We start from the raw sequence: 25,899 nt of genomic DNA, 5'->3' as shown, positions 1-25,899 counted from the left end.
AGGCAAAAAATGAAAAATATCTTCCAGCGAAGCAAAAACACCACGAGCCAACCACGCGCCTCCATCCAACTCTCAATCTCGTCCATCCACGTGTCGACAATCCACAGCCTCATCATCCACATAACCTCGCTTTATATCTCCTCTCCTTCCTCCTCCTAGCCACAAGTCGCCTCCTTTCTTCTCTCTTCCCATTTCTTCGCTGCAGACAGATCCAAAATGCTTCTCAAAGCTGCTTCTACGTTCTCGCTCATGACCGTTCACGGAGTGAAGAAGGACGTCTCTCCTCTCTCCTCCGTTTCATCGGGGAGAAACCTCTCCTTCTCTGTTCGTGCCTCCACGCAGCCACTAAGCGGCGTCGTTTTCGAGCCGTTTGTGGAGGTGAAGAAGGAGCTCGATCTCGTCCCTTCGAGTCCGCAGCTTTCCCTCGCTCGACATTTGTACTCCCCTGAGTGCGAAGCCGCCGTCAATGAGCAGATCAAGTAAGCTCCTTTTTCAATCGTTCTGTGTTGTAAACGTCATGTATCTGAGTTGTTTTGATGCAGTGTTGAATACAATGTGTCGTATGTGTATCACGCTTTGTACGCTTACTTCGACCGTGACAACGTTGCTCTGAAAGGTCTTGCCAAGTGAGTGGAAACGTTTTTTTGTTCGATTGTCTGATAAAGGTTGTGTCTTTGTTTTGATTAATGAGTTTGTTTTGATGTGTGTCTTGTTGTCAGGTTTTTCAAGGACTCGAGTGTGGAGGAACGAGACCACGCTGAGATGTTGATGGAGTATCAGGTCCTTGGTTAATATGTTTCGTTCGTAACCCTTAATCGTTTGAGATTAGTTTCTGACACCGTTTTGTTTTGGTTCTGTAGAACAAACGTGGTGGGAGGGTTAAGCTACAGCCTATGGTGATCCCTCAGTCTGAGTTTGACCACGCTGAGAAAGGAGATGCTCTCTATGGTAAGCCTCTTTCTCATTAGCTTTGGAAAGGTTGTGACTTTTCTTCAGAAATGGATACCCTTTTGTGGAATATGTATAGTTGCAAAACAATGATGATGATGTTCTTTTATTTGTTACAGCCATGGAGTTGGCTCTATCATTGGAGAAACTGGTCAATGAGAAGCTCTTAAATGTGCACAGTGTAAGTCCATTACTCCTTGAAAACCAATTCTTGTTTGTGGTATTCATGTCATTTTTCAGTCTAATGTTTCAAGAAAGAATAAAAGTTGCATTTTAATATTGTGAACAACAGGTGGCTTCGAAGAACGACGATGTCCACTTGGCTGATTTCATTGAGAGCGTGTTTTTGAACGAACAGGTAAAACAAACAAAAGAAAACACGTTCTATGTTAGTGGTGAAGACATAGTGATCTAAAGCCTGGTCTTAAGGGAATCTAATGAAGTTGAAATAAACATTATTTGCGCAGGTTGAAGCTATTAAGAAAATCTCGGAGTATGTCTCTCAGCTTAGAAGACTCGGCAAAGGACATGGTAACCATTAGTCTTCTCAATTTTATAAATAATAAAAACACACATCTCATTTCGTCCACTTACACTTTGTTTTATTTGTTCAGGGACATGGCATTTCGATCAGAAGCTTTTGGAAACTGCTGCTGCTTAAGCTATTTTTGGTTGTAATCTCTCTAATAAACTGCTGTTGCTTAATCTATGGTTGTTGTACTCTCTTTAAAAACTGGTGTTGCTTACTCAATTTTGGCTGAGGGATATTTTAATCTTTTAGTTTTTTGTTTTCATCGGCTTACTCACAAAAATTGGACTTAGGCAACAAGTTCATTTAGAAAATATTTTACTATCAACGGTTGTTTAACTTGAGGTCTACATTCAACAAAAACTGTTCTAAGTGAAAATTAATGTTAACCAAAATTTATATCTAATGTGGTTTGGACACAACACAACAAGTTTTTTTTTTTTGGTCAACCCTTTTTCATTAAAACTTAAGAAAACAGAGTATAAGGATCATTACAGAGCATTTCGCCATGAGGTTACATAATTATCATTCCTTACTCTTGCTTCCTTTGAAAGTCTATCAACATAGGCCACAAAAGACCTTTGAACATACTGAAAAGAGTAGTCTTGGCTTTGAGGCTTCCTTATTTTTACAATGTCAGTTAGTATTGTGGTTGCCTCGTTACCATGCTCTTCCATTTGATCTTCAGCTGTTTGATGAAGATTTAAGAAGTCAAACAACTGCTTACAGTCTCCTATAAAAGTGACTTGTCTATATGATAAACGATTTATTTCGTGTACTGCCATCAACAATGCAATTGCTTCTGCCTCCATAGATGTGTTAGTAGGGAGTATTGATGGTCGTCCTTGCAGAATTTCGGCGAAACGGTATAGGTTTAGTATTTTTTTTAACCATTTACTCATATATGTACAGCAATAAAGAAAGGGGAAAATTTTAGAGATTCAACAAAGACATGATGATCATCAAATAGGAAGAAACCACAACTATTTTAGGAACTGGATCATATGTTGTTCAGTTGTTATACTGGTGGCAGAGAAATATGTGAAAGGCGTGAACTTGAATAGGGCTCTGAACCAAGACTCTAATTGTGAAATGGGATAACTGGCCCCCTATATTTTGTCCAAATTAGTGCATTATCATGTCCAACCCAAAAAAAAAAAAATGGAGGAGAAATGAATACAGATTGACCTTTATATATATACTCCTGTGAACAATATATTGAATGCTTGTAGATATAGTGGATGACAGGATGTGGGTAAGTTTTACATAATTAATTGACCGAAAAAAGCAAAACACAAAAACATTTGGCATCCTTTGCTTTCCACCTCACTCCAAAGTTCAAGAGTGTACAAAGACAGTTAAAAGGCCCTCTAATAACCATTTAAAGAAGAAAAAAGAAAACATTTCACAATTACAGTTACTGAAAATTATGAACATTATAACATGAAAATAATAACATTTCCAGGCACCGGATCGATGGAGCATAGAGGAAAAAAAAAGGTTTTAAAAGAAAGATTCCAAAACATTTCTTTTGTTATCTTTTAGGACGTCACGAACGAGAAATAATACGTGTGTAAAGAAACTCGTTCCACGTATCAGGCAAACCAGGAAGACACCAATGGATACAATCAGCATAAGTGTTGGGATCGGCTTGTTGCTCCGGCGTCAGCATTTTGCCTTGTCGGATTGTGTGAACCGAAGTGTGAGCGTCTTTCCTGTATTCGGACAGTTTCGTAATGTTGAGGAAGTAAACCGGAACTTTAAGAGAATGCGTGACGTTTTCCGCTACTGAAAACAGCCTGTAGTCTGTTCCTACGCTGAACGGCATTGACATGTTGAGGATCGGTGTCGTCTCCAAAGCACACTTTATCCCATCTGGATTTTCCCAGTCCAAGCTCCTATGATATAATAAACAAAGACTTGTTATCTACTTTTCTGGTAGTTGCTTGGCTTTAAAGTTAGGGCACATGTGACTTATTGTAATTTAAAAGGATGAACTAGCTACGATCACTAACTAACTTCAAGTTGTGAGTAGTTTCATATTGCAAGCAAAGCATCACTGGTTATGATTAGTTCATCAATCCAAGCTCCTAAGATACAGTAAACAATAATATGCTAAGTTTGTAATATTTGTGGGATTTTCAAGGGACAAGGACTTGGTCCTTGTTATCTCCATTTCTAGTAGTTGCTTGGTGTTCAAGTTAGGGTACGTCTGAAATGGTGCCACTAAACAAAACCTCTCAAGTGGTGAGTAGTTTCATATTGCAAGCAAAGCAGCACTAGCTACGATCAGTTCATCAAACAACTAAGCAAGACACAAGTTATCTTAAAGTGAAGTCTAAATGGGAGTCAAGGGATAAGTTACTTGATGTGGAGAGGAGACATGCTGGCGAAGAAAACAGTGGTACGTAGAGGATCTATATTGCGGTCCACCCAATCTCCCCAAGTCCTTAACACTCTCTGATACGCTACTGGCCGTGGGATCTCTTCGTACTCAGTGTCTCCTTTATCGAACGATCCTCGTCTGCTTGTTACACCATCTCAGTTGACAACTTTGTAATTTACACACATATCGATAGAGTCAGTAATGTAGTAGAAGCACTTACAGGACTTTCATGGCGAATGTGTTCATCCACCAGATGTAAGTGTTGAATACAAGAAAGTCAACGCCTTTCCAGTTGACTCCATGCTTCTCTATTGACTCAGGCATTATTATACGGTTAAGTATACTGTGCATGTTTGGATCATCTGAATTTGATTCCACCAAAAATGGCGCCCAATAAAACTCCACCGTTGCATTATAATCCTTTTTACATTAAAAAAAAAACAATTAATTACTAACTACTCTCATAATCCTATAAAACATTAATTAATTAGTTGAAGTTTGGTAATTAATTACCTCGATTCTAAAGACGGAGAGAGAACCGGTTTTGTTCAAGCTCTTTCGACCGGGAGGAACCACTGATTGAACCAAGCAAACCATCGATTCCCATTGATTCCGGTTAAGAGAGTCCCCAACGAACATCATTCTCTTGTTCCGTAGCTTCTCAAGCAGCAGTTTCGCTTTGAACCTTCACAAAACCGAGACAAATTAGACTAACCGAAACTAAACCAACCCGATAACCAATTGGACAAACAGAGCTTTTCCGGTTTACTTTGGTAAAGAACAATCTCTGGGTTGCCATCTCCAGTTCTGATACAGAGAATCTCTTCTCCCGTTTCTCATGCACGTCACTTGCGCCGTCAAGAACTCACACTGATCCTCTTTATACAACGGATGCGTCTCGTTATCGAAAACCCATTCTCCGGTGAACAAGTCGCACTCCTCCGGCGGCAGCTCCACGTCGTCGTCTTCCTCCGCCGCAGCAAACAGCTCAATCTTCTTCTCTTCCTCTGTCTTCGATGGCTCTGCTTCTCTCACTGAATCATGATCAAGCTTTTGGCTTTTGACCGAGTCCTGAACTGGGTCTGCGTTTCCCGCCGAATCATGAGCTGGGTCTGAGTTCTTGATCGGTTCTTGTACTGGTAGTGCCGTGACCTCTGTGATCGGTTTAGCATCTTCTTGGCTCTCTTGGACGTCGCTAGGTTTTGAGCTGGAGAAAGGGAACTCGGCGATGGATTTGACGTCCTCGTTGTACATGAAGATACCGAAGAGGAACACAGAGAAGACGACGACGAAGATCGAGAGATTACTGTTCTTCCTCTGTTTCATTGTTACTCCTGTTTCGAACAATGGAAACTTTCTTCTCCAGGGTTGCATCTGAGTTAGAAGAAATGAACAAAAAAATATCTTCAAGGCTCTCTAAAATATCAGTATGTTTGTGAGAGAGGGAGATAGATCGAAGGAAATATAAGAGCAACGAAATTAAAAATATACATTTAAATTGTTATTGTTAACGTTAATTAGTTTTGTGATTAATAGTTTGGTGAGATGCGTTTATCTTGAACTGGTTTCCAAAGCCTTTCAGATGAATTAAAATGTAATCTAATTCGCCTAACTAATCTATCTTGAAGTTGTTGTCATAGCAAAGTAGAGTTTGGAGAGAAGAGTGGATTCAAAGATTCTAAAGATTGTCTCAATCCTCACCTAAAGAAAGGCCCATAGAAACAAAAAAATTGTGCAAGCACCATCTTACTAGTTACATTTATACTTCAACACTTTTAGAAGCATACTTCATTTCATTTTCACTGTCCACATTGTTTCCTACTTGTATACACCAAAGTATATATTCTATCCTTTTATATTTTCTAACCATGGATTATAACGTTTTAAGAATTTGTTTGCTTCCTAAACACAACTTTTTAGTTATTCAAAATTATGATCAAAAGTGAATTTTATGTTTTGTGCATGTTCCAGTAAAACCATGGGTATGAATGGTAACCAGGAAATGGCGAGGAATAATACATTCTCTAACGTTCATGAATAAAATCACCATTCACAAGGAATAATAATTCCCTCTCATTCATTTTCATTCTTTTTTTGTAGTTAATTAAAGAACAAAAGTATTCCTTGTTAAAATTGATAAGGAACAAACGTTCCTTTGTGAAAGCACCATGGCCTAATGGTCAAGATTTAAAGGCTTCTACACTCAGGTCTGGGGTTCAAATCCCAGACAATGCAATTTCTACAGGAAGAGGTCTGGGTTTCAATTCCCGGAAAGGCGAATTATGCAGAAAATTAGAAAAAATGCTTACAACAGATCTTAGTATGGCTCAAGGAGTACCGTCAATAATGGATCTCGTAGGGCTACTCAGGGTGATGCAGTCAGGCGTGAATCCTCATAAGACAGGTAGAATTGTCGGCTATAATATCGTCTATATAATGGTTCTCATAATTTGTAATAGCATAATTAACCAGACAAAAAAAAAGGAACAAACGTTCCTTTTCATTCCTGCTATTTTATTCCCGAACATTCATTTTTTATATGTTCCTTTTGTTTCCCGAATGGTCACCAGTCAAACCCCATGTCTCAGTATCATTCACGTATTCAAAATAAGTTTATAGATAATGCAGAGTAGTAACTTAACAAAATTCGATCGTGGATTGATTTGTATGCATGATAAATACCTTTTTTTGGTTTAGAGTATGCTTAATGGCAGGAAGCCTCAGGTTTTGCATTTTTTTATTGAGATTAGATTAGTGATTAGTCACATCCCCTGTTCGGAACTATAATTAGTAGTAGTCGAGCGGCAATTCTTGACCTAGCGAGTTACAGAAAAATTAGGGAGTACTAGGAAAATACGCGGAGTCTAATTTTAAATACAATTTAATATACTTATAATATGTTTAGCTAATTTTAAACATGATGAAACAAGTTCTTAGATATAACTGTATAACTTTTTATATATATTTTTAAACAGCCTCATTTTGATTTGTCGAACATTTAGATTACGGTGTGTTTGGTACAAAAAAAATTCCTAAATTTAGTATGTATGTGTTTATTTTGGGTTTGATAGCTAATTGTAATTATTTAGTAATTAATAATTACACAAAATCTGTCAATAATGAGTAAAAAATAATCAATTGTGTTTCAACTTTACACGGACAAAAAAAATTTAGACGGTCAACTCAGAAATTAGGCGGGAATTAAGCGGTCAACACGGAAATTAAGCGGTCGTACGCGGATCAACACCTTGCTTTACCGATTTGTCATATTCACTGTGGTTAACGTCTGAACAGCGTCTAGACGGTCGCGTTTTCGAACAGGTCACACCAACACTTTAACTATTTAAGACTAGACTAATCTTTCGTTTCTGTAACAATCAGTGCGTCTACCGCGTGTTGACGGTGAAGCATCCTTGTTCGTTAAGAGAAACATAAACATATATTTTTCACTTGAAAAGGTGATGGAAAATAAGAGGACAAGTATGATCAACTCAAAATGATGCATGAAGCTTTCTCTTTGAGAAAAGTAAAGGCTAAGTAATCTCCTCACAACACACAAACACAGTATATACGTTACCAACCATTATCAATCCATTTTATTTACATCATCTTCTACATGTATATATACTTATATATCATATATTTATTTTCTTCGCAAATATTGTAATACTTTATTACGACTCCATTTGGCTTTAGTTGTTACTTCAATATGTGAATCATTTTGCTTTGAACCAAAGCCAAAGGAACCTAACTCAAACCTTTTGTAATTTTGTTTGTGTAAGTGAGACACACATGTAGAACTCGGCCCTTTTATTTCTATGATGATTTTGCTAGAAGTTCACCACGTGCGTAATGATGTGCCTGAGTCACACGTGCGTCCTATAAGACTTGTGGTATTTTCTTATTAAATCTAAGAAAACTCTACTGTTTTGATGAAAACTTCAAAATTAGACTTTATCAAACATCAGTCACCCTACCAAAAAAATTCTTTGATGGTTTCTTTTATTCGGATGAGTGACTAACCAATTACACGTTTTAAATCAAGTTGAATAATCTGAAAATAAGGTGACCAACCAATCTGAATGATAGACCACATATATATGTGGTGGACTCAAGAAGGAAAACACTAACAATTGGTTGAAGTAGAATTATTTGATGCACATGTCCTATCAACAGGTCTGAAAATGTTTTTTTTTTTCATTTATGCAGCAAAGCTTCTGATGGCTTGTGTACCGCCGTCTTATTGAAGTATATCGCGCGCGCACACGCGCACACACACAAAAGGAGAGCATAATCTCAATACAAGATTGCAAGTGATTTAGTGTGATGAAGGGCTAAGAACTCCTTTTAAAAAAGGTTAAATGGGTGATTGAGAACATAAAGCCTGTTTTGAAAGCCATCTAATTATATAAAGAATTGTTTGAGTCTCTCCCGCATTGTCCACGTGGAAAGTCTTTTGTTATAGACTTGACGCGTGTCCATAAGACAAACCGCATCATTTCATTAAACTTCAGCATTCTCGGTTTTGTTCTTTAGTGTGTTCATGGGCTTTGAGATTAGAAGTGTTTCCGGCCCAACGATAATAAGCTCCGTCTATCCCTAATACGACTGCAGCGAGAAAACAAAATTCATCGCTCCTCTTCGTGCGACGGCTAGGGTGACTTTTTCGATTCTTCTCCCGACCTGCAACGGTTTGATTAATGGCTTCGTGTTAAATCCTATTGACTCTCCTCCACGATTCGTCATCAATGCTTTGCTTAGATCTGAAAGGCGGTGTGTAAACAGTATAAATAGATGTGAGTATTTCTCTTCTTGAACTCATCTTCACTTCTTATATCTTAAATCATCATACTAATTCACTGTGTTATGGCTAACCTATTCGTGGGTTTCTCTTGAATCGTTTCATCTCCGCGGCGGCAATTTCGGCAAATAACGATGCTAACTCCCGATAACACCGAGGTTTCCGGTTGTTGCTTGAGCTTCCACCTACACAAGCAGTGGAGCTTCTCCATTTAACTGATTTGTGGTCGTCATATTTTCAAGCACGGGGTAACGAATCGGTGGAGGGATATCAAACCAACCGCTTCCTTATCTCTGTATTGATAGTATCGCAAAGAACCTCACCGGATTGTGCCCACATTCAGATCAGTTTCAAAGTTAGAAGTGAATAAACAAACATAACAAAGAAACAAGAAGAGTTACTTACCTATTGAAAGTCTCTAGCTTTGGGTAATGAATCCGAGTAGTGATACGAGTTTGAACAAGTTGTGAGGTTTGGACAGTAAACTGGTTTAAGCAGACGGAGCAAATGTAGAGAACAGACCATTGCAAACACCAAAACTATCATCTTTAAGAATAGATGTGATCGCTTTGGTTTTTTTACTACAATTTCTGCACTGTCCTGTTTACATCAAACATTAAAGCCTGAGAATATAAGTAAACCTTCAGAGCTTTAAAACCATAACTTTAAATCTTATGAAGAAAAAAGAGAAGATTTTTTTGAAGGTTGATTCCAATGATAAAACTAACATGCAGAGCAACCTAGAAGCTTAAATCACGAAAGATTAGATGAGAGTGGTACAAAGAGATAACCTTTTCGTATAAACAGATAAACTCTCGGCCATTGATGCTTCTGGAAGCTTCTGAAACAGAGTGAATGCCTTCAGTCAAAAAAATCTTCTGAAACAGAGTAACCGATGGAAAAGAAGAAGAAGAAGAGCTTAGATAGGGGGAGGAGATGGATTCATAGATCCTCTTCTACAGAGAATCTGGGAAGACTGAAGAAGAAGCCAAAAGAGATTAGCATTTTGGGTCTGAGGAGAGATTTTTGTATAAAATTATAAAGTTTCTTCCCCACATGGAAAGTCGAGAATGAAATTAAAACATGGAGACCGTCTTTTTCTCCTTCGTTAATAAATCATCATCATCCATATATATGTCAAATAATTTTCATATTAGTTTCATAATTTAATGATATTAATAAGTTTGAAATAAATATAAATGTTTTTACTTTTAAACAGTAAGTGTACATAAAAAAATGCAAAAGATTATTTGTCGGATAACCGTTCGGGTTTGGGTCGGATATTTCTGTATACGAGTATTAAACCTGTTCTGGTATTTCTATACTTAAGATCGTGTTCAGGTATTTTAGTTCGGATTCAGTTATTTTGGATTCGGTTCGGATATTGAGATTTTGAAAAAAAAAAAAATTCATTTTTAGGTTTATTCTATTTAAAAATACAGAGATTTCAGTTAAATGATTTTTTAATTTTTTAATGGATTGAATGATTGATAAATTTGGAAATCATTTCAAAAATAAATAAACATTAATTTGGCTATTGTTTTAAAATTTTAAAGGTAACTTTTGTTAATACATGAAACAAATAACTTGATATGGATTTAACTGAGTGACAAATAATTTTTTTTTGTAATTATATGATCTTAAAGTATGTGTAACATTAATATAAATATTTTAAATAAAACGAAAGATGTAAACAAGAAATATAAGGGCAAGTATACATATGTTCGGTTATTTTCAGATATCCATTCGGGTTTGGATATTATCCGTTCGAGTTCGGATATCCAATCTCTCCTTAATTAATACCCATTCAGGCATTTAGCTATATCGGTTCGGATTTCGGTTAGGGTTTTTCGGGTCGGGTTCGGATACGGGTTCAAGTATCAGGTAAAATGCGCACCCCTACTATATATCATAAGCAAAGGAACATAATTTATTAAAACTAATAGTATTACTAAATTTGGGAGTAGTATTATATTTACATGTACATATTTTCAAGGCTAATTTATTATATTTTGGTAAATAAATATTATTTAATTTCAAGTTATACTAAAAATCTGTTTTAACATGTTGTACATATAAAAGTCATTTATTTGAACAAATCATAAAATCTAATAATTTAAAAAAACATAAAAATTACAAAGTTTAAAGTTTGACCTAAAATAAATACCATGAGTAAGCCGAAATTACAAATTCATCAGCAAATTTAAACCACCTGCGAAAAGGAAAGACTAAGAAAGTAGAGATGATATCTTGGCGTTCCGTCGATGGCTGCAACAAAAATAAATCCAATGGAAAATAAATAGCAACATTTTTTAATGTTTTTAGGAGACAAAAAAAAGTAGAATTGTGAAACGGATCACGGAGAGCAGGTGGTAGCAAATATTATGCCATCTCCAACGTCAGAGGCTGTAGAGGATGAAGAGTTGATTTTGAATTCAACAATGGAGAAATATGCTGCAACTAAGAAGTATATCGAAAACCATTACAACAAACGCATGGCATGAGATACATAAAGGCTAAGGTTCCGGCCATAGAGGCCAAACACTTGGTATGATTTTGATTGAATTCACTCACTTTTTTATGTGTTTTGTGTTTTGATGATGAGTCAATATAACAATGTGTCAAGGTTGCTGAGAAAGAACATGTTAACCCTTCAAACTATTTCGATTTCTATGGGAAGGTTCTTATAGGTATTGTAACTAAGGAATATATTGTTTCGTATGCTAAATGATTCAATAAAGTCTCTTTATAAATTGTTTGGTGTTTTTATTACTTTTAATACTAACTCAGTTTTTCTTTTATGTACTCCTAGAATCAAAGTGCATGGTCAATATTTTCAATGTTGTAAACGGAGCTTAACATGCTCAAAAGGGTTTGAATACTCCAAAGTTAAAAGACGCTCCAAAGTTAAAAGACTAAACGTATAATCTTTAGATATTGATCTTTAGCATGTATCTTTCCGTAACTATAACACTTAAACTAATATGACTTTATATATCTAAATTGTCCTACAATGCACTGTATCACTTATACAGATTATTTCAGATCTTTAACCTCAACTAAATAGTCATCTCACATAAGAACAAAGACGATACCCCGCGCGAAGCGCGGGCCGACCCTAGTTAAATATAATCAAATCCGTTTAACACATAAAATAAACGACATTCTTTCTATTAATTGTGCATGCTACCTGTAGAACCTGCACGCTCAAGTGGTTTCAACTTTGACCAAGCTACTTCACTTAGTCTTGTCTAACCATATTTCTTTGTTAGAGATGTTTGTGTTGAATTCCCTCATCCACAATTGCCTCATTAAAAGCCCAATAAGAACACATAGAAGCCCAAAAGAGAGTTGAGTTTAATAATATCATATACTACCAGTACCACTGAAGTCTCCGGAAACAACTAAAGAAAGTTACAAAAATAAAAGAATTAAATTGCAAAGATTGCCTAAAACCAAAGTATAAAGCTATTTAAGTTTGTGTTTGTGTTTTGTTGACAAAAAAAAAGAAGTTTGTGTGTGTTTACGCCACACTCTGCTACTTCTCTCTGTACATTTGCTCAGCCCATGACAACCCCAAAGCCTCTCTCCAACACCACATTGTCTTTACCAAAGAGTTAACCCACGAAATATCTGGCTCGTTCATATAAGTTCACAAACTAACCGAAGTATATCTTGATGATTCATTTTGAAGAGACATGAATTAAGCTTCCGTAAATTCGGTTCACAGATAAGACAAATATGTCCTCTCCTCGATGATCATTGTAGATTTGGGATTAGACAGAGAGAGCGACTGAATATTATAAGTTGCGAGCATGTGATCGTGTGTGTATGTGCGCGCGTGTCACTCTACTTCATACTAGCAATGAATGGATCAAATTCCTTTCAGCAAATACAATAGAAAATTTTGTCTCGTGGATGGTTTCAATTAGGTTAGTCAAATTTGACAGGTTGGAACCCTTTACAAAATTAAATCAGACATCTCAAGTTGGTTCAAGCTTTTCCCCCTAAATTGAAACCCGAAATTTTGAAATGGTTTGTAAGCAAAATGGGAGTTAAACCGAATTTAAATCAAATCAAACCGGGAGAGTCATGTTAAAGGAAAAGTGTACATGGAGAAAAGGACAAAAAGAAAATTATACGGATGGAAGAAGCGTCTTCGTGCAGTTTAGAAATCTGTATTGTTCCTGTTGGCTATATTGTCTACGAATTAAGTTTTAGGTTAAAAATACTTCAAATAAAATATAAATGAATTAAATAAGCAATTTGATATTGGAAACCGCCATGGCCGAATGAAGAAAAGTGTAGGTCTTGTATCAAAGGAGACTTCTGCGTCAATCATCTCCTGGACGCGTCGTCTCTTAGGCAATGGGGCGATTGTCATGACAATATTTGTGGTGAATTATCGTGTGTGAGTTTCTCAGAGGTCTATACCGGAAGCAAGGAGTCCGCAAATGTTTCTACAACAAAACAAATTGAAAATATGGCTTTAACGATTTCAAAACAAAAGAATTTCAATACCATGGATGGATAGTTACTGCACATATTATCTACTGTAGTGGAAATATTTGGGATGGATTGTGATGTAACATATGAGTGACATCTAATGATTTTTTAAGAGAAATCAAGAATCACAAGAGGATCTTACAAGACCAAAAACTAAATGGAAAAAAGGTAACGAATTAACATATTCTACGAATGCGTTAGATATCATCGTATTACTAATGTCTCTATTAAAAGTTTTTTTTAATAATATGTTTGGTATAATTTATGGTTAATGTAATATGTCACATTGATTTGATATTAACTTAAAGTTAATATGTTAAAAAAGATAGAAAAGTATATGTTTGGCTTTAAAGTTTGGAAATGTTTGCTATATTACTCTAAACTATTTTCATAAAAAAATATATTTGGGATATATGTGGTTGAACTAGGATGATAATTAAGAAGAAAAGTACTTTAATTTTCTTAATTACTAAATAAAAATTCAATGGAGTTATTGCTTATTAGGTTTTAACTGATTTAGAAATCTAAGAAAAATTATGTATATTAGAATAAATGATAACTTTTTATAAAATCAACTGTTGTTTATTTAACAATTTCTAAATATTATCTAAAAAATTATATGATTTAGGCATATGAATTTATTGATGATTTCACAGTAACTTTTGCTAGATTTAGAAAAGATCTATAAAGATATAAATTCAAAATAAATATACGAATTTTACAATTTTTATATAAATTTCTAAATCAATTTAGTACAACTCTTATAATAACAAGAATATTATCTAACAAAAATTATAAAGAGTTCCGAAAATGGGCAAGTGGGCGCGTGCATCGTATCATTAAATGTCATTTTCAAACTTGTTCATCGAACCATCGCCATAGATACACACACATACACCTCTCTCTCTCTCTCTCTCTCTCTCTCTCTCTTAATTAAAAACCAAATTAAAAATTAGATTAAAACAACATTGGAGAGAAAGAGAGGAACAAAATCAAAGGAAGAAGAAAACTCAAAAGCTTAGATTGCTTCCTTCCTTCTTCACCTTAGATTCCAACTCCCCACCGAGTTTCTTCCGCGTCAATCGCCTCCACCGATACATGGCCGAGCTGACTCAGGCCGATGTCGTATACTCTCGTCGGTCGCTTCAACTGTGGAAGACTCTGGTGAACTGCCTCGCCTTCTTCTACCAGCTCTTCCTCCAGATCCTCCGCGCCGTCGGATACCATCCCCTCCTCTCTTCCTCCGCCGATGGTTTCAAACCCTTACCGAACATCGAACTTCTCGAAACGGCGGCGGATGATTCTCCCGCCTCCGTGGAAATCGAGTCCTCAATCGAAGTCGAACGCAGCCGCTTCCAAAGACTCAAGGTGCGCTTTCGATTTTCTTCTTCTTCTTCGGCTTATCAATTGGTCAATATCATCTACAGTTAGTTTGAATATGTGTAGGTAGTTCTTGACTTGGACGAGACGTTAGTTTGTGCATATGAGACTTCTAGTCTACCTGCTGCTTTGCGTAATCAAGCCATTGACGCTGGATTAAACTGGTTCGAGCTTGAGTGCTTGTCATCTGACAAGGTTTGCTTTCTATTACCCGGTTTAGATTGGTCAAATTGTAAATGTAATTTAGGCTGGTTTAGTTCGGTTTAGTATGACACACTCTTGTTGTCTTGAAGGAAGTTAATGGGAAACCTAAGATCAATTATGTCACGGTCTTTGAGCGTCCTGGATTACACGACTTCTTAGAGCAACTTAGCCACTTTGCAGATCTTGTTCTCTTCACCGCTGGTCTCGAAGGTCTCTTTTATTTCAAATGCATACTCATATATGTAATCTGTTAGACTTTAACGTTCGTGTTTCTTACTTGCAGGGTATGCGAGACCACTTGTGGATAGGATAGATACTAGGAAAGTACTCAGCAACCGACTTTATCGACCTTCAACAGTCAGCACGTGAGTTGATACTTGCTCTGTTTTATACTTTCGACGTGGTAGTAACGTTATTGAGATCTTTGTACATTGTTTTTTTTTTTTAATTTTTAATCAGGCAATACAGAGATCACGTGAAGGATCTGTTGAGCACATCAAAGAACATGTCTAGGACTGTGATTGTTGACAACAATCCTTTCAGCTTCTTATTGCAGCCATCAAATGGGATTCCATGTGTTGCCTTTTCCGCTGGGCAGCCTAATGACACTCAGGTCTCTACTAGTTTATTGCTCTTCTCTCATGCATCTATAACCCTTTTGATTATTGTTATCATCACTCTCGAGACTAATCGAAAATTATCAACACATGAAGCTTTTGGACGTTATACTTCCACTTCTAAAGCAACTTTCAGAGGAAGAAGATGTAAGACGGACACTTTATGATCGGTTCCACATGCCTGAATGGTTTGAGAAGCAAGGCATACCACCTTCGTGCTGGAATCCATGAACTGATTAAGCAGAAACTAATGGATATATATATCAGAAATCTTTGGTCCACTCAAAAAGGAAAAGGACTTGGTTGGTACAGTAGTTTCAGCAATGGAAACGTGAGGAGAAGTAAGGCACATAAATTACCATTTGTACTGTCTATATTCTATGGTAGAAGATTCCTTTTAATGATCTGTTACACATTCTTGGTTTCATGTAATTTCTCTAGCTTTCTTTGTAATATTGGTTAATAATCAAACCATTATTATTTTTCTTTTAACGGGTTGGTTCTATATTACTTTATTTTCTACTCCAAAATGGAGTAACTCTAAAATGTAATTAAATTTCACTCCAATGTATTACTCCATTTTCTACTCCAAAATAGAATATTCTTAATATATAATATTTTATATTTACTTAAAAATTAGTAATATCACTTTCCATTTATACTATTTGTAAAACAATACATTTTTTAGATTGTAACAATTATATTAAATACAATATTAACCACAATTAAATTTTATTATATAAATAAAATTACTCGACAAGGTTTAAAAAGAAAACATTTATTACATTATATAGCTTAAACACAATAATACATCAACTTAAATTATTCATTAGAATAAGTATAATTTTTCCACAAATGATCAACTAATGCATTTTGAAGTAAAAAATGAGCTTTGTTATCTTTGATTTTTTATATGTATGATCTGTTATGTTTTATATTATATATATTTTGTTGCATAAAATAGTTCATTACATGGCTATATATATAATTAAGAAATATTAACAGTAAATTTTATAATATATATAGTAAAATAGTATTATTATTATTTACTTAGAACAATTGTATTGAAAACAAAAATATTTAAATATGGAAAACCATTTTATAAATTAAAAAGTTCAACTCCATTTTGAAGAAATGAGTTGGTTTACTCAATATTTAGAGTAATCATGTCTATTACTCTATTTTGGAGTTAGTTTTGGAGTGGAGTTAGAGATAATTTTACTATAAAATAGGGTTTGAAATGAGTTTTAGAGCATCGCCAATGTATAACTCCATTTTTTTCTCTAAAATAGAGTAAAAGTGAAAATAGAGTAAAATTGCTCCAATCCTACTCTATTTTCCACTCCATAATGGAGTGATGAACAAACAAAAAATAGAAAATTTCATTATGGAGTGAGATATAAAGTTGGGTTGGAGCATTCCTTACTCCATATTCACTTTTACTCCATTTTAGAGGAAAAAATAGAGTAGAGATGAAGATGCCCTTAGAGCATCACGAATGTAATACTCCATTTTTTCTTCCAAAATAGAGTAAAAGTGAAAATGAAGTAAAAATGCTCCAACCCTACTCTATTTTTCACTCCAAAATAGAGTGATGAACAAAAAAAAAATTGATTACTCCATTTATGGAGTAAACTCTATTATGGAGTGATATATGGAGTTGGGTTGAATCCATCCTTACTCCATATTCACTTTTAAAAAAAATGAAGTGGGGTTGGAGATGCCCTTAGACTTGATTACCTAGTCTAATTTTTATTTGGTTTGGTGGGGGCATTGAGAACTGTAAAATTTTATTATGCTTTAGTTTTACAGTTTTTAATGTCTTGCCAAACCGTTTGTAGGCAAATGATAGGTGCTTCGTCCATTTAGGAAAAAGTCTCCGATAATTAAGGTTTATGTTCGAAATCCTAAGTCCAAATATGAAGTATATGCTTTTTAACTATAGTTTTTGTGTTGTTTTATGGTTATATCGTTTAACTATAGTGATCGTTTTGTTTATCATTCGATATAAAGTTGGATTTATGTTAGGAACTAGCGAAGTTGTTTCTGAAGGGCTTAGAAAAACCAATGATTGCTTAACATTCCCTAACATTAGTCTTTCTCCAACCCATAAAACTTTATTCCATATTATAATTATCTTCCATGAAGAACATCTGCAACCATTTGCAACCATCTGCACTGGAACTCGGCCAAAGATTTAGTTCAATAACCCTTGGCACCTTTCTCCAATGCTTCTATTATAGGTTCTTCCCTAGACTCACAGCTCCGCTGATAACGGTTAAAACTTTTACAAATTAATAATTAGATAAGTGTGTTTAGCTTTTGCTTTAATACTGACAATAATGACTAGATAAGTTCGTTTCTTGCTCTAACAAGCAAGGAAATGGAATCCAATTCGATGGCTACAGTGTAAAGTGGAAAAGATGTATTAACAAGACTGAATTTGAAACCATATTGTGATTAGTTAAGTAAATTATTATTAGGCGGATCGAATTTGAAACACTACTGTGATTAGTGTACTATTCTACACCATCAAATTTGATGGTCATCTCACAAGAAATGGACTTCTTGGGTGTTCTTGAGGATATGTAATTAGAAAATGATTACTACCAAGCCAATTTGGTGGAGGAAACCCCACTACAATTCGTCATCATTACTTCCAAGAATCATCAAGCATAATGTGTAGTTAATAGTTATTCGTTCAAAAATAAATAAGACTAAAAACCTATCAAACCAGGCAATTAGGACGGGTACCAAATTTACTTATTCGAGACAGAACCAAAAGAAAATGAAAAAGAAGTCGAAGAATGTACATTGTAAAAGAAATCTAAGAAATAAAAGGAAAATGCTTAAGCATCATCTGATTATTGAATCATAAGCTGAGAAACTTGTTGACAAACCAAGTCGTTGCTATCATGAGGACCCACAATCTTATACCTGTTGCAAACAAACAACCATAATATTAGCATTTGGGATCATACCTCAAATCACATTCTTGAATCAAAAGTTGTAACCTTTGTGTTTATTTGTTGAAACTTGGAAATGTAATCAATGCTTTGATAAAAAAAAGTTAAGGAAATGATTCTCACAATTCAAGAACAGACTTTCCTTCCTTGTATTTCTGGCTCACATCATGGGCAGTCACCTGAAAACATAAACCACAAACCAAGTTTCACTACTCTATCATTGCGAAAATGGACTATTATTATGTCTGTAAAGCAACTAAACTAAAATAAAGTGTTTGACTTACATATTTCCAGCCAACGTTTAATCCACAACCAACACAGAATATATCAGTTACAGTATGAAGCCCCGTTATCATCATTCTGTCTTCTTTATTTCCAGTTGAAACGTTTACACTATAAGATCAACAACAACAACAACAACAAGAAAACGTAATTATGAGTATAGGGGAAAAACTAAATAATAGACCAAAGTAAACTATAAGAAAACAGAAAACTTACACTTCACTGAAGAGATAAGCTTGTCCACCCCTGCTTTTGAAAGACTGCAAACACAAAGTCTATCAGTACTATAGTGTAGTCTATGTATTATATGTTACCCATGTTGACATAAACACCTTTTAATAGTAAGAACGGTGCAATACTCTGTAAACTAAGAAACTGAAACTGACACTAAGCAATGTGATGAGATGTTATCATGTTATACATGGTCAATACTAAAAGGAATCATTGAAAACTCATATATATAATCAGAAAACGGAGGCCCTAGGCCCCTAAATGAAAAAAAATCATTTATCAACCAAAAAAAAACATCAGACCTTGGACATGATGTCTTGATCTTTAGTAAGATTGGTCTTACAGTGTATGCAACTATAGACTTTCCCTTCCAGATCAACAATAAAAACCCTTCCCATCTTGATTGTAACTACAAATCTCTCTCTTCTTCCGTGAACTGGATAACTAATCCCTAAAATCCGAGTGTTTTGATTTTATATGACTTTTGGAGTAGTTTTCGGTAACGTATAAAAACTGTTAACAAGAGGACTCGGTCTGATTGGATTTGGAAGTTGCGTATTTTAGCAAGAAACGTGGATATGGAAGTTGATTTCTATTTTTGTTCAAAAAAAGAAGATTTTTCTCAAACAAAAACATATTTATTTGAAAACGTTCAAAATCATAAGAGCAGGTGATGATGATTGTTTTCTAGATTTTAGTTTTTGATTTTTTTTTGGTTTTTGGTTATCCAGTAGATTTTAGTTTTTTGTTTTACATGAAAAAGATATTTTATTTTGAAAAACTGTTCTGAAATCCCTCTTAACATTATTTTTGATTTGATTATGTATTATCATTATATTCATTATTAAAAAGAAAAATATGACACTGGATCAACCTAATTATGATATGTACAAATTTATTTATAAACATTCACATTTTTGACAAAATTTTAAAATATGTTAATAATTAATAATTCATGTATTATTAAAATAAGTTTTCTTTATAGAGATTCATGTTTTGTAAATTTTATAAAATATGGTAATAACTAATAATTCAAATATCATCATTAAAGTAAATCAAACTTCACACTAATAATTAATTTAAATAATAATACAATTAAAAAATGTTGGTCCATAATTTTCCTAGAATTGGATTCCGTTTTAATAACACGTTAGGTGTTTAAACTTTAAACACAACATGTTAATATGAACCAACCTTACCACGATAAATATATGAATCTAAAAGTATAGAAAACACGAAAAAATGAAACTAGAATTAGCCGATAAAACAATGCGGACTTCCGGTTAGCCACGTATTTTGATTGGTCTCCTCCTAACCTTTACTGTTTTGGTCCTAACTAGTCACTCATTAGGATAGGGTTGGTAGGTCTAATTAAGGTTTTCTTCTGTAATGTCAACATGTTTCTGATAGATATTGTCTCTATGTAAATTCGTTATGTCTAGTTTAAGGTCCTTGACCCTAATTGCTGAGGGAAGGCTTGGACCAAATCTTGCATAAAAAGAACTATAACCTTTATCTCAAAACTATGTATCCCGGTGAGAGTTTCATCTAGTGGGTCGATTCTAGGTATGTGCAAAACTTTTAGTTCGGCCTAATAAGCTCGGATTATAGTAATCAGTTTAACAAACGGATTACCTAGAAATTGCGGACTTTTAAAGTATATTTGTTAAATAAAGATCAGATAGATTTTTATTAGCAAATGAGATCATCTTCGAGCGTAGTGTACCATTTTATAGTTCGAAAATATATTATATGCACTCAATAGGACATTAAGAAGTTACGTTGGAACCGTTGGACAAACATAGTTTGATAAATTGCATGTTTATCTACAAAAAGTCAAGTCACGGAGTAAGAAAACACTCTTCTTCTTTTTTTTTTGTGCAAAGGAGTAAGAAAACACTAAAACACATTTCTTACTACAAGATTTTGAATTCAATGATCACATAAGTAAATGAAGCATTTTAATCGACAAACAAGTCAAGTCGTGGAGTAAGAAAACACTCTTCTTCGTTTTTTTTGTGCAACGGAGTAAGAAAACACTAAAACACATTTCTTAATACAAGATTTTGAATTCAATCGACAAACAAGTCCACTATGTCCACAGTTTCAAAGGGTTGGAGTAGATAGAAAGTTCCATACAAAACATATGCAAACTTACAATATGTGTAAATATATTCTTTCTTTTTATAGTACAAAAGAGAAGTGGGAGAAAGATGCCTTCGGCTTCTTATTTCATTGATGAAAATAAGGTTTGTACAAACAAAACAAAAAGACAAGAGTGTAACGGTGGATCATTCATTAAAGTAAGGGAAAAAACCTCCTACAACGATTCTTTTTGTGTGTGTGTGTGTCTACCTAATTTTAAATCTATAATATAGTAAACAACTGCCAATTCATTGGAGCTGTCTTAGATAGTGTCACATGGAAAAGCAATAGTGTTATATTAAAGCCCATTCGTTATCTGTTCTTGCCTCCTTTACAGATTATCCTTTGGACCTTTCTGTAACGAAAACATACAATTAACAACATTATCAACACACATATTCTCAAATTGGTTATACATCCACTATATATGACTCACAGACTCCGAAAATGATAGTAATCAAAGCAACTTTAGTATTTAATAATCAAGTTATTAGTGCAAGTTGGTGGTCCGTATTTTATGGAAACACTAGTATATAAAAACGATGAGGTGGGTTTTGTTACCTGATACTTGTAAGGAGAAAACAAATCCCAGAAGACGTCGCATAATCGCATTTGATACGTATATTTATATATATATATAACTGTATCGTAAGTATATATATGTACAAGTGTTGATAGTCTTCTAATATTAGCTATTTGAGTCTCTCTTGTAGAAGGATCCTCTGGTATCTGGGAAACGCATTTTTACAAGCTGAAACCTGCCATTAGATTACCACAAACCCAACAATCTAATCTATTAAAAGAGGAGTACAAAATTAGATTATCCCTTAGTTTTCCACTATATTTACAATGGTATGCCACTGAAGTTATTAATTAACCTATCTTTTAGGATTTTTGTCTTTTCTCTTCAATTAATGTATTTCCAAAATCAAATTCTAACTAAAAAAATCATGGCAACAATAATTAATAAACTTAACTTTTAATATTTTTTGTCTTTTCCTTTTTTAATTATACATATGTGTGTCTGAAAATAATTAATTCCATATATACATTTTGTAATTACATATCTTATACGGTAATTATTTTACTAATTCCACATATACATAATAAATAGTATACAACAATTTTATTATACATAATCATAAAATTTTGATCCATAAAACCAGTTTATACAACAATTTTATTATATATAATCATAAAATTTTGATCCATAAAAAATAAAAATACATTTGTGTGACTTTACATGTCATATTCTAAATAAATGGATGATATAACTAAGGGGTTACATGATAAAATAAAACTACTCAATATAAACTATAAAATTATTGTGTTTAGAAATGTCATATTAAAAAAAAATTTAAATATATATTATCATTTATACAAATAAATATTCATTTATAAAAAAAACTAACACCTGCGCGGGTGCGCGGGTCAAGCTCTAGTTAAAACCTTAAAACTATATTTATTAGTCACAGTTCATTAAAAACAACCATGAGGCGTGTCTTAATTAGGTGTTAGTGACATTGTCATGGCCTAGTAGATTAGTAAAGCAATCCAATCCATCATTATTCACCTCACACGGTTCCCACTCGGAAACTTTTTCATTTAGGAAAATGTGATTTATTCTTTTGAGGGCCCTGTTAATCCTACTTATTGGTCACTATCTATTTTTAGGTAAATTATTTTAAAACCATAAAAAGGTGTTAATCAAAATAAAATTTGGTATTTTGGTTGGGAGTGAAAAATCAAACCTTCTAAATTGACTAGTCATTTCCAAACCTATAAACGACATACAAACTTCGAGAACCCGTAGTGCCCAAATATGTGTAATTTACTATCTAACGTCACATGCCATTTCTGACCGAGTCTGGTTTTTATAAGTGGTAGAAGAAGAGCATCTCAGATATTTTTAAAATAAAAAAAATATCTAAATTAGTACTACTAATGTTTCTGTAACGGTAAATTAATTAAATTAAATTGAATGATGAAAGAATAATCAAACGTTGAGAAACTTACGGATTCGATGTCGATCTTGAAGACTAAGAGCTTTCTTCTCTCTCTACAACTCGTTCTGTACGCCACAACGATATGACCGATGGCTAAGACCCACGAACACACAAACAGAGCCACTTCCTCTGTTCTAAACTTTCCTCCCCCGTCTCCGACCACTGGCTCGCCGAACACAACAGCTGCCTTAAAAGACACGTAGATTAATGAACATATCGAGCATATCATCGTTATGGTCAGATATGGTCCCCTTGATAGCTTTGGTCCATCACAGAGCCCGTAAACACCTGTCATAAAAAATATAAAAATATAAACTTTAAGAACAGAACTAATGGTACGGGTCTTGTGGGGATACTTACAGAGAATAATGGAAGATCTAATGATGGAGATGAGAGGAATATCGATGAGGGAGTATCTGAAATCGTAGTTGCTTATATGAGAAGAAACAGTCGCCGGAGAAAGACGAAGGAGAGAAGAGAAGGATGAGAGGATGATGGAGGGTAGGACGGCGTCTGCGACAGAGAGGAAGATAGGAGCAGAGAAGAGGATGAAAGAGAGGAACATAGTGAAGAGAACGAAGATGGTCTTGATGCATCTCCATAGAGAAGATGAGTATCTTCTTGTTTTGCTGATCTCTTCTTTGCTAATCAGACCCATTTTTGATTTTTTGTTTGTGTGTGTGTGTGTTTTTTTTTGTTATTTGCAGAGGGTTTGTATTTGATGCAAGTGTGATTTGTCTAGAGAGAGGTTTTTGTAGAGAGGGTTTTTAAAAGGGTCGAAGAAAATAAAAAATTGACAATGCTGTCGATAATGCTGATATGTAATTTGTGTCTTAAATTAATATTTTTGACCATTATAATGACATTTTCTGTTGAATTAAAACATTTGATATGATATAATATTATTTTGGACGTCTTTTGCCAGGAGATATTATTCTGGGAGAACTTTGGTTATGACTGAATGTCATTTCTAGAGTAAAATTTTAAGGTGGAAAGTGTTTTATTCCCGGTGATAAACAAAATTATTCATTTCGTCTGATTACTATTTAGATAAAGTAAAACATAGATACATATGTATTCTCTCCTTCACAAGAATAAACATATTTAGGTTGTAACTGGATGTTAATAAAGGAATAAGTGAAATTAAAAAATGATAATTAGTAAAATTCAATGGAACGGAAGTAGTATTCCATTTGCTCCGGAGCTACTTTTACATGGAATGATTTTTCAAAAGAATGTTGATATTTTTTTTGAATGGAAAAGAATAATATGGAATGAGATGAAATATTCATTCCTTTTTTTCATTGCAACCGGTAAACATTTTGTGGAATGAGAAATAATTACACATTCAAAAAAATTTTATTCCAAAAAAATACATTCAGTTGCACAGCTTATTCTATTTTTTTCCCATTTTTTTTTCACTTATTTGTATTTCTCTTATTTATTTTTGTTGGAGCCGGATTTCACCCTGTTCCAGACTAGGTTCAAAATATCAATCCAATTGCGATAAGGTTTAAATTCTGACAATATCAAAGCTAAGAAGGAAACATAGGCTCACAGAGGCCAAAGTCCACCCCAGACACAAGGAATCAAATATACCAAGCTTGGAAAAGTCAATTGTTAAAGATAGAGCAATCAAGAGCACTAAAACCCCTGTTCGAAACTACGTTAGGCGCTAGTCGGGCGGCAATCCCGGGTCTAGCGAGTTACTAAAAAATCGGGGATTAATCGGAGTATACGCGGGGCTTAGTTTAATTATTATTTTATTTTATTATAATATTTAAATTAAATATAAAATATAAATATATTAGAATTTAATAGTTTTTGTATGTTATTATTGAAATTTATTATTGATTTTTAAAAATTTAATTGTTAGCAATACAATTCACAAATTAATCTAGATTTTGAATTTTTATTATACGTATATATGTATATATATTAACATATGCGCAAAAGTACAAAGCATTCAATATCTCCTAGTGGCCAAAGCATGTCAGTTTCTTCGAATAACCTGGGTTCGACGCTTCCTTCTTACGTTTTAATTATTTCGCATTATTACTATCAAAATGGACAAAAGTTCCACATCGCCTACATGCAACAAGAGAGGCAAAATATCACTCTATATATAGAATACAAACGTGTAGGAGAAAGGTAAAGTAGTTGGGCTGCCTGATCTCTGGAAGCCTGATAAAATACTTTCATAAGTAAAACTTTAGGCCTGTTTAATCCTTAACTGGGCCGATTAGTTGGTCAAATAGGCCGATTAATCGGTTAATGGGCCGATTAATCGTTTAAATGGGCCGAATAATTGGTCTCCGATTTTGTTGGCCGATTGTGGTAAAAGGGGGGCGGCTAATGTACGTGTCAGTAGAACCCGCAAACAGTGCCAAAATCGAATAAGAGGCACCTCTTACAGAAGAGTATTAAGGACAGGTCCAATGGGGATCCTTACCCAAAAATTCTTAGGGATTAATCAATATAATATCGTGTGGAATCCACTAAGCTTAAGGATTTTTGTCAAAATAATCCTTAGAGCACCCGCAATGGGAATCCTTAAGGAGAAGTCCTTAAGAAAAAAATAATTAAATAATCAGTAGACCCCACCAAAAGCTAAGGATTCAATCCTTAAAATCTCTAAATAAGGACTCTTTTTAGTGAATCCTTGCACTATTTGCGGGTCCCCACGACATGTGACGACCCGCGATTGGTTGATATTATTATTATTTTTTTAATTTAAAAAAGAAAAAAAACAATACTTAAAAAATTAAAATACAATTTTTTTAAGGACTCCTTTTAAGTAACACCATTGCGGGTGTTCTTAGATAAGAATCAGGTTTTGTTACTGTGCGCGGTATCCACCACCACGTGGAACCCGTGATTAGTTTTTTTTTCTTTTAA

The 25,899-nt window shown here is 34.3% G+C and overlaps 5 protein-coding genes and 2 long non-coding RNA genes across 9 annotated transcripts; 3 read left to right on the top strand and 4 right to left on the bottom strand.

Annotated features, from left to right (window-relative positions):
- Positions 1-151: 151 nt before the first annotated feature.
- Positions 152-1,742, top strand: LOC103830031 (ferritin-3, chloroplastic). The gene is made up of 8 exons (XM_009105730.3): positions 152-479; positions 543-626; positions 720-780; positions 861-948; positions 1,068-1,129; positions 1,241-1,306; positions 1,416-1,479; positions 1,563-1,742. Exons 1-8 carry the CDS (start codon positions 217-219, stop codon positions 1,607-1,609), a joined length of 735 nt encoding a protein of 244 aa, XP_009103978.1. The 5' UTR covers positions 152-216; the 3' UTR covers positions 1,610-1,742.
- Positions 1,743-2,700: 958 nt separating this feature from the next.
- Positions 2,701-5,237, bottom strand: LOC103830030 (protein ESKIMO 1). The gene is made up of 5 exons (XM_009105729.3): positions 4,633-5,237; positions 4,377-4,548; positions 4,084-4,283; positions 3,843-4,001; positions 2,701-3,375 (listed from the first exon to the last, which is right to left on the bottom strand). Exons 1-5 carry the CDS (start codon positions 5,235-5,237, stop codon positions 3,027-3,029), a joined length of 1,485 nt encoding a protein of 494 aa, XP_009103977.1. The 3' UTR covers positions 2,701-3,026.
- On the top strand, positions 5,236-8,701 carry LOC108869088. The gene is made up of 2 exons (XR_001955321.2): positions 5,236-7,400; positions 8,073-8,701. It is a non-coding gene; the product is annotated as an uncharacterized LOC108869088 (long non-coding RNA).
- Positions 8,339-11,746, bottom strand: LOC103838217. Its single transcript, XR_627083.3, has 3 exons — positions 9,456-11,746; positions 8,739-9,264; positions 8,339-8,626 (listed from the first exon to the last, which is right to left on the bottom strand). It is a non-coding gene; the product is annotated as an uncharacterized LOC103838217 (long non-coding RNA).
- Positions 11,747-13,935: 2,189 nt separating this feature from the next.
- On the top strand, positions 13,936-15,881 carry LOC103830029 (CTD small phosphatase-like protein). The gene is made up of 7 exons (XM_033275806.1): positions 13,936-14,124; positions 14,159-14,538; positions 14,617-14,745; positions 14,844-14,964; positions 15,038-15,119; positions 15,214-15,367; positions 15,468-15,881. Exons 2-7 carry the CDS (start codon positions 14,269-14,271, stop codon positions 15,600-15,602), a joined length of 891 nt encoding a protein of 296 aa, XP_033131697.1. The 5' UTR covers positions 13,936-14,124; positions 14,159-14,268; the 3' UTR covers positions 15,603-15,881.
- A 2,097-nt stretch (positions 15,882-17,978) lies between these two features.
- LOC103830028 (protein yippee-like At3g55890) lies at positions 17,979-20,811 on the bottom strand. The gene is made up of 5 exons (XM_009105727.3): positions 19,153-20,811; positions 18,836-18,879; positions 18,622-18,730; positions 18,461-18,516; positions 17,979-18,308 (listed from the first exon to the last, which is right to left on the bottom strand). The coding sequence occupies exons 1-5, from the start codon at positions 19,246-19,248 to the stop codon at positions 18,236-18,238; spliced, it is 378 nt and encodes a 125-aa protein (XP_009103975.1). The 5' UTR covers positions 19,249-20,811; the 3' UTR covers positions 17,979-18,235.
- Positions 20,812-21,053: 242 nt separating this feature from the next.
- On the bottom strand, positions 21,054-24,585 carry LOC103830027. Of its 3 annotated transcripts, XR_625657.3 has the most exons (4): positions 23,362-24,080; positions 23,012-23,289; positions 21,557-21,753; positions 21,054-21,350 (listed from the first exon to the last, which is right to left on the bottom strand). XR_625657.3 is itself a non-coding variant. In XM_033275807.1 (3 exons), the coding sequence occupies exons 1-3, from the start codon at positions 23,657-23,659 to the stop codon at positions 21,327-21,329; spliced, it is 600 nt and encodes a 199-aa protein (XP_033131698.1). In that variant the 5' UTR covers positions 23,660-24,585; the 3' UTR covers positions 21,054-21,326. The 3 variants fall into 3 exon arrangements, 2 of the variants coding, with proteins under 2 accessions (XP_033131698.1, XP_009103974.1); XM_033275807.1 differs by lacking the exon at positions 21,557-21,753 and having other exon boundaries at positions 23,362-24,585; XM_009105726.3 differs by having other exon boundaries at positions 21,054-21,753; positions 23,362-24,085.
- Positions 24,586-25,899: the final 1,314 nt, after the last annotated feature.

This window comes from Brassica rapa, chromosome A07 (genome assembly GCF_000309985.2).
Source record: "Brassica rapa cultivar Chiifu-401-42 chromosome A07, CAAS_Brap_v3.01, whole genome shotgun sequence".
NCBI lineage: Eukaryota > Viridiplantae > Streptophyta > Magnoliopsida > Brassicales > Brassicaceae > Brassica > Brassica rapa.
Note: the sequence above shows the minus strand (reverse complement) of the source record. Positions and strands in the feature narration are given on the sequence as shown.

What these genes read in the sequence shown, in the direction of transcription:
- LOC103830029 (XM_033275806.1), top strand. Translation starts at nt 14,269, where the DNA reads ATGGCCGAGCTGACTCAGGCCGATGTCGTATACTCTCGTCGGTCGCTT. An exon ending in AGTGCTTGTCATCTGACAAG is followed by an intron (nt 14,746 to 14,843) that starts GTTTGCTTTCTA and finishes GTTGTCTTGAAG; the next exon opens with GAAGTTAATGGGAAACCTAA. An exon ending in CTTCACCGCTGGTCTCGAAG is followed by an intron (nt 14,965 to 15,037) that starts GTCTCTTTTATT and finishes TCTTACTTGCAG; the next exon opens with GGTATGCGAGACCACTTGTG.
- LOC103830028 (XM_009105727.3), bottom strand. Translation starts at nt 19,248, where the DNA reads ATGGGAAGGGTTTTTATTGTTGATCTGGAAGGGAAAGTCTATAGTTGC. An exon ending in GCTTATCTCTTCAGTGAAGT is followed by an intron (nt 18,731 to 18,835) that starts GTAAGTTTTCTG and finishes TTGATCTTATAG; the next exon opens with TGTAAACGTTTCAACTGGAA. An exon ending in GGAAAGTCTGTTCTTGAATT is followed by an intron (nt 18,309 to 18,460) that starts GTGAGAATCATT and finishes TGTTTGCAACAG; the next exon opens with GTATAAGATTGTGGGTCCTC.
- LOC103830030 (XM_009105729.3), bottom strand. Translation starts at nt 5,237, where the DNA reads ATGCAACCCTGGAGAAGAAAGTTTCCATTGTTCGAAACAGGAGTAACA. An exon ending in AGAGATTGTTCTTTACCAAA is followed by an intron (nt 4,549 to 4,632) that starts GTAAACCGGAAA and finishes GGTTTTGTGAAG; the next exon opens with GTTCAAAGCGAAACTGCTGC. An exon ending in ACATTCGCCATGAAAGTCCT is followed by an intron (nt 4,002 to 4,083) that starts GTAAGTGCTTCT and finishes TGTAACAAGCAG; the next exon opens with ACGAGGATCGTTCGATAAAG.
- LOC103830031 (XM_009105730.3), top strand. Translation starts at nt 217, where the DNA reads ATGCTTCTCAAAGCTGCTTCTACGTTCTCGCTCATGACCGTTCACGGA. An exon ending in GCTCTGAAAGGTCTTGCCAA is followed by an intron (nt 627 to 719) that starts GTGAGTGGAAAC and finishes TCTTGTTGTCAG; the next exon opens with GTTTTTCAAGGACTCGAGTG. An exon ending in AAGACTCGGCAAAGGACATG is followed by an intron (nt 1,480 to 1,562) that starts GTAACCATTAGT and finishes TTATTTGTTCAG; the next exon opens with GGACATGGCATTTCGATCAG.
- LOC103830027 (XM_009105726.3), bottom strand. Translation starts at nt 23,659, where the DNA reads ATGGGTCTGATTAGCAAAGAAGAGATCAGCAAAACAAGAAGATACTCA. An exon ending in TAGATCTTCCATTATTCTCT is followed by an intron (nt 23,290 to 23,361) that starts GTAAGTATCCCC and finishes TTTTTATGACAG; the next exon opens with GTGTTTACGGGCTCTGTGAT. An exon ending in TCAAGATCGACATCGAATCC is followed by an intron (nt 21,754 to 23,011) that starts GTAAGTTTCTCA and finishes ATCTAATGGCAG; the next exon opens with GTTTCAGCTTGTAAAAATGC.